This window comes from Chrysochloris asiatica, unplaced genomic scaffold (assembly GCF_000296735.1).
Source record: "Chrysochloris asiatica unplaced genomic scaffold, ChrAsi1.0 scaffold00125, whole genome shotgun sequence".
NCBI classification, from domain to species: Eukaryota; Metazoa; Chordata; class Mammalia; order Afrosoricida; family Chrysochloridae; genus Chrysochloris; species Chrysochloris asiatica.
In genome coordinates, this window is record NW_006408643.1 from 8,900,924 (window position 1) to 8,915,411 (window position 14,488).

Here is a 14,488-nt window from a genome sequence, read left to right on the forward strand (position 1 = left end):
CCAACAAAAGCTCCCTCTTTCCCTCCCCTCCCACCTTTGGTAACCACTGATAATCTTTGGTTTCTGTATATGCGCTTATTTCATATAATTGAGGTCATATAGTTATTTGTCCTTTTGCAACTGACTGGACTTGGGTTCAAACATGAAACGCTTTTAAACATAGCCACTCTTCCACCAAAGAAAACGAAAAATACCTCCCCTAAGTACTCAGTCACTATTCACATTTCCCCAGATGTCAGAAAAACCTCACACTTGGCTTGTTCAAATCGGTCCAATAGCATGTAAAAGTTTCAATCCAGAACGAGACCTCTAGGGTCTCTCCCGCTCTCCGCTTTTCGCTGAACCCCACGCTCTGCGTTTGCAAACTGCACCCAAAGATTGTCATTTAAAGCTCTAGTGGCAAACTGCTGCTAACTTCAAGGTCAACAATTCGAATCCACCAGCAGCTCCGTGGATGAAAGTGGGTGAAAGATACGGTTTTCTGGCCCCGTAAAGACTTACAGTCGCAGAAAGCGTATACAGGGTGGCTAGGATTCGCTCAGCGGTACACCACCACCACCACCACTACTACAACCAGATCTCCACAAGGGTGGAAGCTGCAAGCGAAGGCCCAAGGCGCAAGCGCAGACAGGCTCAGGACGGGGACGCGGCACCACGCCTCCGGAAGCCACGCCCCCGCCACGCGCGCGGATTCTTTTGGCCACCAAGGCGACCACTCGGACTTTGGGGGCCGGATTCGACAGCCTACAGCCACGCCCCTATCAGGTGCTGATTGGCTGTGTCACAGAGGCACGAGCTCTGATGCCTATAGGCGCGTGGACTAACCGAGTAACCACACTGATTGACGTGTATGCTTTGGCGCACGCTTGGCCATCAGAAGGTGGGCTTGACAGGCCTGTGCTACGCCCCTTCCGTGATCTCCTTGGTTTGGTCACGGCGGAGCTCACTGGGCCACCAGGAGGTGGGTCGGCAACCCAGGGGTACGCCCCCCCACGCGCTGATTGGCTCAGGGGCCGCGAGCGCTGGAGAGCCTATCTGACCACGCCTATCCCGTGCGCTGATTGGTGCGACCGCCGCGGCGCGCGCTCAAGCGCCAAGGGGCGGGGTCTGGCGCGGCGGCTGCGCACTGCGGGGTCCCGCGCGGGCGGGTGGGCGGAGCGGGCCCCCCGAGCGGGGGGGCTGCGAGCGCGGGGAGGGGGCCGAGAGGGCGGCAAAGCCGGCGCGCGCCCGGCTGGGGGCGGAGGGCGAGGGCCCGAGGGCCGGAACAGCCGCAGCGAGTGGTGGCGGCGGCGCTTGAAGAGGCGGCAGAGGCGGCGCGGCGAGGAGCGGGGTCCCGGCGGCGGCGGGCGAGGAGCCGGGCGCAATGGAGCGGAAGAGGTGGGAGTGCCCGGCGCTCCCGCAGGGCTGGGAGAGGGAAGAAGTGCCCAGAAGGTCGGGGCTGTCGGCCGGCCACAGGGATGTCTTTTACTATAGGTGAATGAGCGCGCCGGCCGCGCCGCGGGCAGGGCCCCAACGGGCGCCTCCCAGCGGCCTCCGCGCGGCCTGGGGCGCTCCGACCCCGGGCCGCGGCCTGGCCCAACGTGCGTGCGTGCATGCGTGCGTGCGTGCCCGGCCGGCGAGTGGCGGCCCCGCGGCCCAGCGCGCGTGCGTGCCGGAGTGCCACGGCCCAGTGCGCGTGCGTGCGCCTCCCGCGCGGTGGCCGCATGGCGCACGGACCGGCTCCGGGTGGGCGCCAGCGGTCTTTGTTTCCCGAGCCGGGCCGCGGGGCGAGGGGCACCCGGCGGTGGTCAGAGGCTGCTGGGAGGCGGGGGTGGGGGCTGGACTCCCTGGTTTCCAGTGGGACGCCTGGGGGCCCTGGAGGCGCGCATGGCCCGAGGCAGGCTTTCGGGTCGCAGATGTCATTGGGGATGGGGGGAGGGCAAAAAGGCGTGTCCATATGCAGATCCGTGTGCCCTTCGTCTGTCTGGCCCGCCCGCGCTCCTGGTTTTGAACAGTCCTGGGTCCATGCTGGAAGATTTAAAACCCGTGTGGAGCGGGATCCCACCAGGTTACACAGTCTTTTGACACAGCTTTCTCATTTATGTTATTGGGGGTTCGAAGCGCCCCTGCTCTACACTGACACAGGCAGCGAATCTTTTCTGGGGAACAAAGGACTCCAGAGCCTGTTGGCAACCCAGCCGGCAGGCCAACCACCTGCTGCCAGTCCCCGTTCTCCTTTCTCCTGTCTTGGCTGGTGGAAGATACTTTGACTTTGTTGCTCCCTCTCCCTTCCTTCTCTTCTCCGGGGTCGTCTCCAGGGGGCACCCTCAGGGTCGCTTTCCATCTCCACAGCAAACACACCCGTCCTCCATAACGGCCCCCCTAGCTGAGTGAGGCTGGTCTGAACTATTGGCTTTCTGGTATGCTGCAGGGCTTTGTCCTCATTTTGGGAGAGCAGAAAACCCAGGGAAGGGACCCACAAGTGAGCAGAGCCCAGGTTTCACACACTGAGGCGTTGGGTCCCCGGGGCTGCCACCCACTGGAGTTGGTGCATGGTTGTGCCCTGCTGGGCTGCCCAGCAGGCTGTGTTAATTCTAAGCAGCCTTGAAGGATGCCCCTGTCTATGAAGAGTTGTGTGGGCATGGCTGAGCCCCCTCGTGTTACCCAGCACTGCCTAGATGGTGAGGTGGGGCTGCTCCTCCTAGGTGACAGCCAGCGGCCACCCCATGACACCTGTAGACATGGAGGTGACCCATGCTGGAGTTCAGAGGTGTGAGGGAAGATAAGGGGACTCCTCAGAGCTGAGCCTGGGTGGATAGAGCAGGAAGTTCAGGCAAAAGCCTTGGGAGGCTGGCCACTTGCAGGTTAAAATGGTGCCTGGGAGTCTCCTACTCCCAGCTCCCAACACAGGGCCTGGCAGGAGGATGGGAGCTCTGGAAAGCTTCAGAGAAGGGACTCAGGTGCAGGAGGGTGTCCAGCAGCTCTCCTTGGTTCTAGGCTCCTCGCCAACTAGTGTCCCTGTCACATGCAGCCGGGAGAGATAGATGTGCGGTGTCCTAAGTGTTCTCATTCAGGGAAAGGCCAATTCGAGTATCTCCATAGAATTGCTTAGCTACCATCGTCTAATTCCAGAATATGCTCAGAGCGCTCCCCGCCCTGGCCCCAGCATTTGCTCATCCACCTTCTGCCATGTGTTCACTTTCAAAGCAGAGCAGGAGTGGAGTGGGGGTGGTGTGAGACTGCAGAACAGTCTGTGGTTCCTGGGGGACCGCCCCCACCCCCCTCCCGGGTGATGTTGAAAGTCTGAGTTGGGGCCTTGGGCTTCTTCCTGTTGCCCTGGGAACATGGACTCCAGTTTAATGGCAGCCAGCTTTCTAAAACAGATGGCCTCCTGGGTGGTCTCCCCAAAGTTGTCATGAACTGTCTACCCTTGAGCCCACTCCTTGGACCAGTGAGTTGTGTCTAAGTGAGGTGGGGTGCTGTCCGAGAGCCACCTATAGGTGGGACCCTGTCGGTTAGATGGCAGTTTGTGGAGTCCCATGCTTAGCAAGGTGCTCCACCTGTGAGCACAGCACATGCTGCTTCTGTTTGTTATACATTGTAAGCATGCTGTGATTCACGTCTGTATGACTTACGTGGTTTGTCAGACGGAGATGTGACCGGGATTACGCAACCCTCACCACAGCCGATTTTAGAACACTTTCCTCAGCCCAGCGGGAAACCCGTACCCATTAGCTGTCTTTGCCTTCCTCCCAACTCCCAGACCCTGTCAACCACTAATCTCTTTCTGCCCCTGTGGAATACAAGTGTGATCAGACACTGCATGGCCATTCGCGGCTGGCTTTGCTCACTGAACACCCAAGTATTTCAGGTTCCACCAGGTCGGATGGCATGCATCAGACTCATCCTGTTATGAATCAGGCTGCTAACCTCAAGGTCAGCAGTTCGAAACTATCAGCTGTTCCGCGGGAGAAAGATGAGGCTTTCTGCTCCCGTAAAGCTTTACAGCCTCGGAAACCCTATACAGGGTCGCTATGGGTCGGAATCGACTCCACAGCACATCACCAACCAGTATCCCATTGTGTGGATCGAGCACAAGGCCTTTCATTTTCATCTGTGCCTGGATGCTTGGGCTGCTGTGTTTGTGGGGTTTTGTGTGGATGTGTGCATTCCAATCTCCTGTGGGCACCTAGGACCACAATCGCTGGTCACCAGGTAACTGCTTTCCCAAGTGGCAGCGTCACATTACAGTTCCACTGTGGTGACGCGGTGCTCGGTGGGGGCAGGGATTCAAGCCAGCTCACATGCCTGCTGCTCTTCTGGAATGTTCCGGAGCAGCCAGGATGGTGAGTGCGCACCCCTCACTCAGCATCTGTGTCTGCTGGGCGCCTGACCCTGGAATCTGGGAACAGTCAGGGTGGGCCGAAGGTAAGGCTGGTGCTGTGGGCTAGGCACTGACCCTCCGTTCTCCCCGTCTGCAGCCCTAGCGGGAAGAAGTTCCGGAGCAAGCCCCAGCTGGCTCGCTACCTGGGCGGCTCCATGGACCTGAGCACCTTCGACTTCCGGACGGGCCGGATGCTGATGAGCAAGGTCAACAAGAGCCGTCAGCGGATGCGCTATGACTCCTCCAGCCAGGTCAAGGTCAGGGTACTTCCCCAGGCTCCTGGAAGCAGCATCACAGTGGGGCGTGCTCTCCGGGTACCTTCTGTCAGGGTGTTGATCCTGGTGACAGCCGCAGCCAGAGTGAGCAGCGGCATGGCGTGTGCCCAGGTGGATTGGCCCACTGTCCTCAGTGTCAGCCTGCAGTGCTGATGAGGACCCTGAGCTGGGCCATTGTGTGTTGGGGGGAGCCCTGGGTGGTTGAGTCCCACTAGGTTGCTGTCCCCACAGGGTAAGCCTGACCTGAACACAGCGCTCCCCGTGCGGCAGACAGCGTCCATTTTCAAACAGCCTGTGACCAAGATCACTAACCACCCCAGCAACAAAGTGAAGAGCGACCCCCAGAAGGCCGTGGACCAACCCCGGCAGGTGAGCCGCCCTGACCTTGGGCTCCACCCTCCCAGAGCTCTTGGTGGAAAGCAATGTCTGGGGCTCGGACTGGGGGTGCCCTTCAGCTCGCACCACACGTTTCTTATCTGAAGACGGTGGGGGGTGGGGAGGACGGGGCTCTGGTCTGGCCCACCACTGCTCTGCACCAGGCCCTTAGCATCTCGGCTGCACGTTTGCGTTTTGCATGGAGATGTGTTGCATATGCTTTATAAGCAGCCTTTTGAAAGCGCTCCATGGTTTCCCTCTCAGGAACTTGGCTGATGCTGATGGGTTGCATACTTGTGGCTGTGCTCCCCTCTGGAAACTGACTCTTGTCTGTCAGGTTAATGTTAAAGGGGCCTGTCAGTGGAGACGGCACTGAGCCTAGTGGATTTCAGAGGAAAAGAGCTCTTTAGGCCCAGGGGTAAACCTGCACAAATAGGGGAGATAGTTCCTAGGAGCCCACAGGACCAGACCGGCATCACAGCAGGTTTTCCCCAGTGGACAGCTGGCGTGCCCCAGACGTGTGAGAGCCTGCAGTCTGTTGTTTCCTACCACCGGCCTGTTGGCCCCAGGAGTGGTGACTAGACCAGGGTGTGGCTCTCCGGGGAGCTCCCTGGGAGGTGCTCTCCCCTGAGCGCACTCAGCCTTGGGCGGACTGCTGCCGTGCAGAGAACTTGCTGGAATCCTGGCCTCTTCCACAGTGGCCGCCAGTCCTCACTGCTTAACAAGGCAGAGGTCAGAGGTCACGTCACCTGCTTACATAGGGGTGTCAATGTCTGGGGCCCGTGTAAACACGACTTGGCAGCTTAGAACCATAGACTCACTCGGCTCTGTAGGCCAGGAGTCTAAATCCAGGTGTGGCCCAGGCAGCGGCCTCCCCGAGGTGGGGGCCTCTGTCCACCTATCCTGTTACAGCTGTAAGTGGCCCTGTCCACACTCACCACGGGCCTATTTGGTGGCAGCTTTTCTGGGAGAAGAAGCTGAGTGGCCTGAATGCCTTTGACATTGCTGAGGAGCTGGTGAAGACCATGGACCTTCCCAAGGGCCTGCAAGGTGAGCAGGTTGCCTGGCCGGGCAGGGCTAGGCACTGGGTCTCAGTGTGGGTGTTACCCTGAGTCGTCCTGCAGGCCCTGTGAGGTGGGGAAATTGAGGCACACAGCCGAGGCCCTAGAGTTGGTGTGCAGCCAGTCTGATGGGGTCTCAGCCAAATGGCCTACGGGGGTGCTGTTTGAATTTACTCCTTCCTGTTCTGAGTCTCTGGACACTTGAGAATGTTGAGGACTGAAGTCTCCTCTCAGGCCCGCCTCCTGCCTGCCCACATCCCCTCGGGAGCTCACAGTGAGTTGACACTCAACTGGGCTGTGTTTTCTGGCAGGCGTGGGGCCCGGCTGCACCGACGAGACCCTGCTGTCCGCCATAGCCAGTGCTCTGCATACCAGCACGATGCCCATCACTGGGCAGCTTTCAGCCGCTGTGGAGAAGAACCCAGGTGTGTGGCTCAACACAACCCAGCCCCTCTGCAAAGCTTTCATGGTGACTGACGAGGACATCAGGTAAGACCCCGGGACCCCCTGCCCCCAGCACGTGCAGAGTCTCCTGTTGCCCCAAGGCTTGTTCTGCTGTTGCTGACGCTGCAGTGCGCAGGTCTGGGCTGTGGAGAGCCGGCACGGGGACTTCCGTGGTGTGCCCAGCTGTGTTACGGGCGCAGGCCTATTGGTGGGACATGTGGTGGACGCCATTTCTTCAGGTGTCAGGGCCATGGCTACTAATGGGCAGAGTGGGCAGAAGCGTTGTAAAGCCCACCCTCTCAGTGGGGGACCGATGGCAGGGCTGGTGGGAGATACAGGCTGATCATTTCCCATGTTGGGAAGAGGCTTGAGTCCTGGGTTCACATGGCAGTGAGTGTGCGGAACACAGAGATGGCATCCTAAAAGCTGGCAGAGCCGGAAGGCAGGTGGTTCCCCCAGGAACTGGGTACACGGGGGGCACGGGTTTCACAGCAGCAGTAGAAGCCAAGTAGCAGTGGGTTCAGAGCAGCAGGTGGTATGTAGCCATCTGAGGGTTTCCTCTGGGGACAGGCTCCTGGGCCTGTGTGACCCCTTAGTGGTCAGCCCCCGCGTCCTTTCCGACAGCGCCCAGCTGTCCCTCACAGTTGGTCCTGTTGTGTTGAGACCCTGTCTGTGAACGAGCACCCCTTCTTCCGCATGTTTCTGTGTGGTGACTCACTGCATACGTATCTGAGTCTGGGTGGTTTGTCGGCACCCTGGCCACCCCGGGGGCCCTGGCTCTCTTCTGTGCTGAGCTGCTGGCTCTCACCTCTACCCACGTGCACACCTGTGTCCGCGCCTTCAGGAAGCAGGAGGAGCTGGTGCAGCAGGTGCGCAAACGGCTGGAGGAGGCGCTGATGGCCGACATGCTGGCCCACGTGGAGGAGCTGGCTCGGGATGGCGAGGCACCGCTGGACAAGGCCGGAGTCGAGGAGGACGAGGAAGACGAGGAGGAGGACGACGAGGAGGCGGATGCGGACCCGGAGTTGGAGCATGCCTAGAGCCAGTGCTAGAGCAGGTGTGGGCTAGGGAGCCAGGCCTTAGGGGGGATGGCAGCTCCCAGAAGTTGCCTGGGCTGTGTTGATTGGAGGGGACAGGATTTGGGGTGCCCTCTCCAAGTTCCCATCTGTTACCATGTCACTTCTGTTGTTTTCAGGGGTTCTGTCCGAGATTAGCACCCCACATCCCGGGGGCTGTCTGCAGATTCAGCCCTCAGCCACCACGACCAGGCCCAGGAGGGTAAGCACCTGCTTACTGCCCCTCTTTGAGGCCCGTGGCCCCCCACCCTGGACTCGGAAACCAGCCGGAGTGTCTACAGAGGGGCCCCTTAGCATCTGTCTCACCCATGCGCAGAGCTGGGGTGGTCCGTGAGGTGCTCTGGTGCCGCATCTCCACGGCTGGAGAGACGTCTGCGCCCCCCCAAGGGCTGGAGAGCTGTGGTCACTCGGACATGCCTGGTACTAGGGACAGGACTTGGAAGGCACCTTCAGTCAGGTGTCTGCTGCTGGAGCCTGGCCTGGCAGGATGAGCGTGCTATGAGGGGCCACTCCACGGTGAGGCCCCTGAATGCTCACAACGGGCCTGAAACCTCAGTTGAGCACGGCCCTTCACCAGCATCTCTGTGCCGGTACTAGACAGATGGACGGAGTCCGTTCCTTGGCGAGAGCGGTCTGCCATGGCCAGAGACAAGCCAGAGCCATCCCTCAGGGTACATATGCCCAGCTCACTGTCCAGTACGGCTGACAGCCACAGAAACTCCCTGACCCTTCCTGGACATGGAGCCAAGGATAGCCCGATACCCCCCACCCCCACCCCCTGGTCTAGCTTCTGTCTGCCCCCCTCTCCCTGTTTCCTCCTTGGGGCGGGGGACATTGAGGGGAGGGGCGGGCAGAACAGCCTGACCCGTGCTCTGGCTCTCAACTGCCTGGACAGTGGTGGTATCTCCTTACTGGTCAGTGTGCAATGGGCAGAGCCACCTGGCACATTCTCCCAGACCCAGCTTTGGAATCGGGCTGTGTGCCCCTGCAGAAGCCCCATGGGCCACTTGTGGACTGATCTTGGGCCCCCTACCCCACCTCCATCCCCGCTTTCCCAGATGTGGCTCTAGGATACTGGCTGGGCCCTGCTGACCACTGTCCTCTAAGTCCGAGGTCCTGTGGACGGTCGGGCAGCTATGGCTGGCCAGGGAATAAAGCCATCTGGGTGGTGTGATTGGAGCCTTGTTTCTGAGGGTCCCCGGTGGGAAGCAGGGCTGCCCCTTCCTGGCTCTCAGGTGGGAGGGTGTGGATCTTTGTTGATTTCATTTTCAGCCATCCGCTCTGCAATCAGCCCTGTATTCCTAGAATTGGCGGTTCCTTCCTGAGGGGAAGTGCTGAGCCTGGTGGAGACTTGTGGCCCCTGCCCCCAGGGTCTTTGTGATGGCCCCTCAGCCTTGGCCACCAAAGTCAGCAGCAGCAGGCTGGGTGGGTGGTGAGTCGAAGCCTGCGCCCCACACCACTGAGTGACCGTACAGCACAGGGCTGGATCAGACCTTCACATCTCAGTACCTTCAGGAAAACAAGAACTTGCCTCAAGCTGGCCTCACACCGCCAGCCACAGTAACCCTGGCCTCCTGGGTCCCACACCTCAGTGGGTAGAGGTGGTGCTGGACCCAAGAGCTGAGTCATGAGGAATGGCGGGGGGCCTTGGTCACAGCATCGTCCTGCTCACTGGGCCTCAGCCCGACCTGCCAGGCATCCAGAGATCTGGAGCTGGCCTCACACCCACGTGAACCGCAGGGCTTTGCTGCGGCTTTCCCCAACACATAGGAAGTGTTTTCCTAAATAACTGATGATGATTTATTAAAACCCTTGGTAGTGTAGTGGATTTGCACGCAGTTTGAATTCACCGGTGCATAAAGACTTCCAGTCTTGGAAACCCCACACTGGCTTGGCGAGGAGTCAAAACTGACTCCCTAATACGGAGTCCTGTGTGGTGCTGCAGGATAGTGCACTGGACCAAAAGGTTGGCAGTTCAAACTCACCAGCTGCTCCTCAGAAACCCCATGTAGGGTGTGGAGTCAAAGGCACATATCTCAGGAAGGACACAGGCCCAGCCTACCCCACTCACATCCTGCTGTCCCATCCTCAGTAGTGGTGGGGGGGGTTCTCTCCCCACATTTGTAAGGGCATGTATGCGGTGTTTTCCTGAAATAGCAACTTTTCCATAAGCATTTAGACATTTAGAATGAGCATTTAGACATCCACTCCACCCTGGCCCACAGGTCTACGCTGTGCCACTTGGTCAGCATGGGTCCGAGTTCACTTGATAGTAAATGGTTTGGCCTGGTTGGTTCTACCCTACCTGGAAGGGTTTAGTCCCTGGTCCTAGGGAGCTTCATCTGGGATTCCTGGCCCAGACATTTGTGTTTTCCCCCATTGATAATCACCTTGCTTAGGTTTCACATCTATGCATAATGACTCCTGATGTGGTGTAGGGTAAGCACTGGATTAGTAACTTAAGGTCGGTGGTTCAAATTCAGCCACCCCTCAAATTCTGTATACAATGAGTCGAAATCAACTTGTCGGCATCTAACGACAGTACAGAGAAGACAGCAGGCTCTTGGGTGCTCAACCCCAGACACCCACCCTGGATGACTCTGAAGCTAATTGCATCCACACACATTTCCAAATGACTCTTGTCTCAAAGGCTATTTTAACACAATCTTTATTTATGAAGTTTTCAAATGTGCCAACCCTGAGCGTCATCAGTAGGCCACGAGTGGTTCATAGCCACAGAGCATCGAAATGTCTGCTGCCATTTTTGATCATCAGAATTGGGGTTGGGTTGTGACTGTGTCCCCAAAAAGACAATTTAAAGGTCCGACCCCTGTGCCCTTAAGAGTCTTTGCGGACTCCAATTACAATGAGATCACACTGGAATGTTAATTGAGCTCTGGTAGACTAGTGGTTACGAATTGGGCTGCAAACCGCAAGGTCTGCGGTTCAAAACTACCAGCTGCTCCATGGGAGAAAGATGAGGTTTTCTGTTCCCATAAAGATTTACAGCCTCGGAAACCCTGTACAGGGTTGCTGTGGGTCAGAACCGACTCGACGGCACTTAACAACAATGGGTTATGAGCTGAGCTGCAAACCACAAGGTCAGCAGTTCAAATCTACCAGCTGCTGCATGGGAAAAATATGCAATTTCCTACTCCCGTAAAAACTTTTGAAACCCATAGAGGGTTGCTGAGTTGCAAATGACACCACGGCACAAAACCACCACCACCAAACTGTTAGGTCTTTCTCCCTGGTTAGCTACTGGGTGGGTCTGACCCACTAGGGTGGTACTAACTACACATTAATTGCTGTCCTCATAGGAGGGAAATTTGGAAATTCCCTCTTCATAGGAGGGAATAGTGGCCATGTGATGGAGGCAGAAAACAGGATGGCTGGCCAACAACAGGCACCTTGGACGAAAGCCCTGGTGATTGGCTTCCATCAAAACCAGCCAAGGAGAACCCTGTGCAGCAGCGGTCCGTTCTGACAGGTGGGGTCCGCTCCACAGCATGTGGTGGGGGGCAGTTAAAATGACTTAAAATACATCATGGCAGTGCCCTTATGGACCAATCCTGGAACCCTCAAACATCTGGTACCCCATTGTTTGGCTGAACCTAGGCTTCTGGGTGTCCTGTCCCCTTTTTAATTTTTGCTTGTAAATCCATCTGTTGCAGAACGGACTCCTTTTTAAATCATTTTTCTCTGCTCCATTCTCCCCACTCTCTGAACAGCCTTGCAACTCTCCCAAACTGCTAAATCCCTGTGGTAGCCTGCCAGCCCCACTCTCTGGAGCCCGCTCCTTCATCGCTCATCCACCAACCTTGAGTTCTTCCCTTCACCTTCCCACAGTGGCACCCATTTCGCCCACCTCTTCATTTACTTACTCCCTTGCTTTGCTGGAGCAGATCCTCAAGTACACTAAAACCTTGTGAGTCGGAAACACCTTGATTCCTCCTTCCACTTGGTGGAAGAAAACATCATCAAAGTTCTGCCCACTATCTGTTCCAGTATTCTAATTCCTGATTGGTGTCCCAGGACCCACTCTTCTTTCTGCTCTATGTTCTGGGTGGGTCTGACCCACTAGGGTCAGACTGCCCTTAGGTGATGCTTTCAGCTGCCTCCTGAGTGTATTTCAGCAACAGTGTTGTTAACGCATGTCATGGATTGAACTTTGTCCCTCCAAAATACGTGTCAACTTGGCTGGCCCATGTTTCTCAGTTGTTAGGCAGTTATGTAATGTGGCAGATGTGATCTAATAATGATCAGTTCTGATCTGATGTAATTCTCCTTTGTGTTGTGAATTCTCACTTTTATAAAGTTAGTGAAGGAGCTCTGGTAGCGTAGTGGTTATGAGTTGGGCTGCTAACCTCAAGGTCAGCAGTTCGAAACTACCAGCTGTTCTGCGGGAGAAAGATGAGGATTTCTGCTCCCGGAAAAGTTTGTTGTTAAGTGCCATCGAGTTGGTTCCAACCCACAGCGACCCTGAACAGGGTTTCCGAGGCTGTAAATCTTTACAGGAGCAGAAAGCCTCATCTTTCTCCCGTGGAGCAGCTGTTAGTTTCGAACTGCTGACCTTAAGGGTCGCAGCCTGATTCATAACCACTACGCTACCAGAGCTCCTTCCAGGAAAGATTTACGGCTTCGGAAACCCTATACGAGGTCACTATGAGTTGGAACTGACTCCATGGTACATAACTAACCAACCAATGTTAATGAAACTGCAGTCCACAGTTGTCTTTTGAGACGATCTCTTTTGAGATATGAAAGAAATTCAACAAGCAAGCAAGGAGAGCGTCCTACTACCACCGAGAAGTGGAAGTCGGGAGTGGAGTGCGTGCTAGGGCCCTGGGGTCCCTGCACTCTGACGCTCCTGGATCCAAGGGAAGGCTAATGCCAAGATGCATGAAGATCTCCAAGGAATGCTGGGCCCACAGATGCTGAACAGTAACAAGGACTTTTCTCCAGAACCACCTGAGAGAAATCTTGTCTCTGAATATGGTCTTCTAGCCTCCTAAAGTATGAGAATAAATATCTGTTTGTAAAGGACACCCTTGTGGTATTTCTGGTGAGCACCGAGACAACATCCACACCCTCTCTAGTTCCCATCGTTCTCAGCCTGCCACCTAAGAGGCAGTTTAGACCTTGTGGGGTGCTGGTGAGTTGTGCCTGTAGCCATCAAATGCTGTATCCACCCCCACCCCACCCCACCCCAATCCCTGAGGGAGGGAGTGGTGAGTAGGGCATCGGACAAGAAACTGGGCAGGTAGAGAGGAAGGAAGGGGAGGGCATTTGGGTAGATGAGGGTTTGAACCTAGGGTCTGTCGCAGGGGCACTAGGATAGGAGCCTCTGATGACCTTTCCAGAACTGATGGAGCCAGGGACACTGTAAGGAATCCACGTGTGGGTGAACACAGTCCAAAGGCAGGCCACTCAATAGGCCTTGGTTTCCTCAAAGCCCCTGATGTTATTCTCTCTTAACTCGATGAAGCAGTCTGCACCTCCCAATCCCATCCCCTTTGCATCCTGTACCCGTTTCTGGTCCCTATCAGAAGAGGAGCCCACCTGATCTCACTTGAGGGGAGGGGGGAGGGCTAGGATCTGGCAGAGGAGCTAGCTGGGTGGTGGGGCCTCGTTTGCGGTGGGTCAGGTGGGACTTCCAATACCAGCTACACAGTCAGCAAAAGTCTATGGGAGCAAAAAACAAAAACAAAAACAAAAAAAGCTAAAGAGGATAGAGAGAAATACTGTTAACTGATGGTATATGGAGGGGATTATAATCAATGTAATGAAACAAGTCATATGAAAGGTTGAATGTGAAACTGATGATGTGCCCTGTAAACTTTCACTCAACCCACAATAAAAACCTTAAAGAAAAAAAGTCTATGGGAGGCAGAGGATGCCTTTGTGGGACCAGACATATTGGGGTCTGGAGGGGTGCCAGTCAATCCAACACTGTTTCCTGGGGGGCAGGGTCCTGGGGAAGGGGCTCAATGTGAAAAGTACCTACCAAGCAGGTAATATTCTGAGCTCTGGAGTGTGGGAAAGGGGGCCAGGGGCCTAAGAGAGAGACTAGGGCACGATGTGGCCTAGGAGTGGTACCCAGGAGACGGGTGAAGATGCATCTAGGTTCTGACCAGCATGGAGAATGACAGCGGGGAGAGTAGGTGCAGAGAGAGGGCCACTCGCTTTCCTAGGCGGCAGACATCCCACATCCACAGAAAATCCACGCCCACAAAGACCAACTTGAAGTCTTTTGTTGGACTCTGCAGGGCCTTGAGAGGCTGTGGAGGTGGTCACGCTGGGCTGGTCTCTTTAAGAGGTGACCAGCAGGTGGGCACGTAAGATTTGATGGCACTGGCTCCAGCTCGACCCCCTGCCCCAGGGGTCTTAACCAGCCTCGGCCCCTCTCCCGCTCCAGGGGACCCAAGTGTAGGTCTGTGGTCTCTCACCACACTGCAGCCCAGCGAGCGGGGGAATCCCGGGGAGAGTAGCCCCAGCCTCTGATGCGATGAGGGTGTGGGGTGTGGAGGGGAATCCCCGAAACAGGGAACGCTCAACGGGATGGAGGAAAAGGGGGAATCCCAGGACAACGGGGTTCCCCCAAACAGGAAGGAAACAGCGGAGACTAGGGACCAAGGCGGGGGTGGGATGTCACCGGAACGAGGAGGGAGCGGTTGAGGATCGGGGTACAAAAGGGATTCCCGGAACAGGGAGGGCACGGCGGGGACAGAGCACGTTGGAGTCCCACGGCGCAGGGCACGTGAGGCGGGAACCTACCTGCAAGTCGGCAGCCTAGGCACGAGAGCGCGTGCAACGTTCCCCTCCCCAAGGCCCTCGTCCGGCGGGCGGGGCCGGCCCTGGCCACGTGACCACCGCCCTGCGCCCCGCCCCCGC

The 14,488-nt window shown here is 56.9% G+C and overlaps 1 protein-coding gene across 1 annotated transcript; it reads left to right on the forward strand.

Moving 5' to 3' along the window:
• The first annotated feature begins 1,363 nt into the window (after nt 1-1,363).
• On the forward strand, nt 1,364-7,558 carry MBD3 (methyl-CpG binding domain protein 3). Its single transcript, XM_006869075.1, has 6 exons — nt 1,364-1,377; nt 4,461-4,620; nt 4,870-5,007; nt 5,973-6,063; nt 6,386-6,563; nt 7,363-7,558. Exons 1-6 carry the CDS (start codon nt 1,364-1,366, stop codon nt 7,556-7,558), a joined length of 777 nt encoding a protein of 258 aa, XP_006869137.1.
• The last annotated feature ends 6,930 nt before the right edge of the window (nt 7,559-14,488 follow it).

Coding starts and splice junctions, on each gene's coding strand:
- MBD3 (XM_006869075.1), top strand. Junction 4,621..4,869: donor ACTCCTCCAGCCAGGTCAAG/GTCAGGGTACTT, acceptor CTGTCCCCACAG/GGTAAGCCTGACCTGAACAC. Junction 6,564..7,362: donor GTGACTGACGAGGACATCAG/GTAAGACCCCGG, acceptor CCGCGCCTTCAG/GAAGCAGGAGGAGCTGGTGC.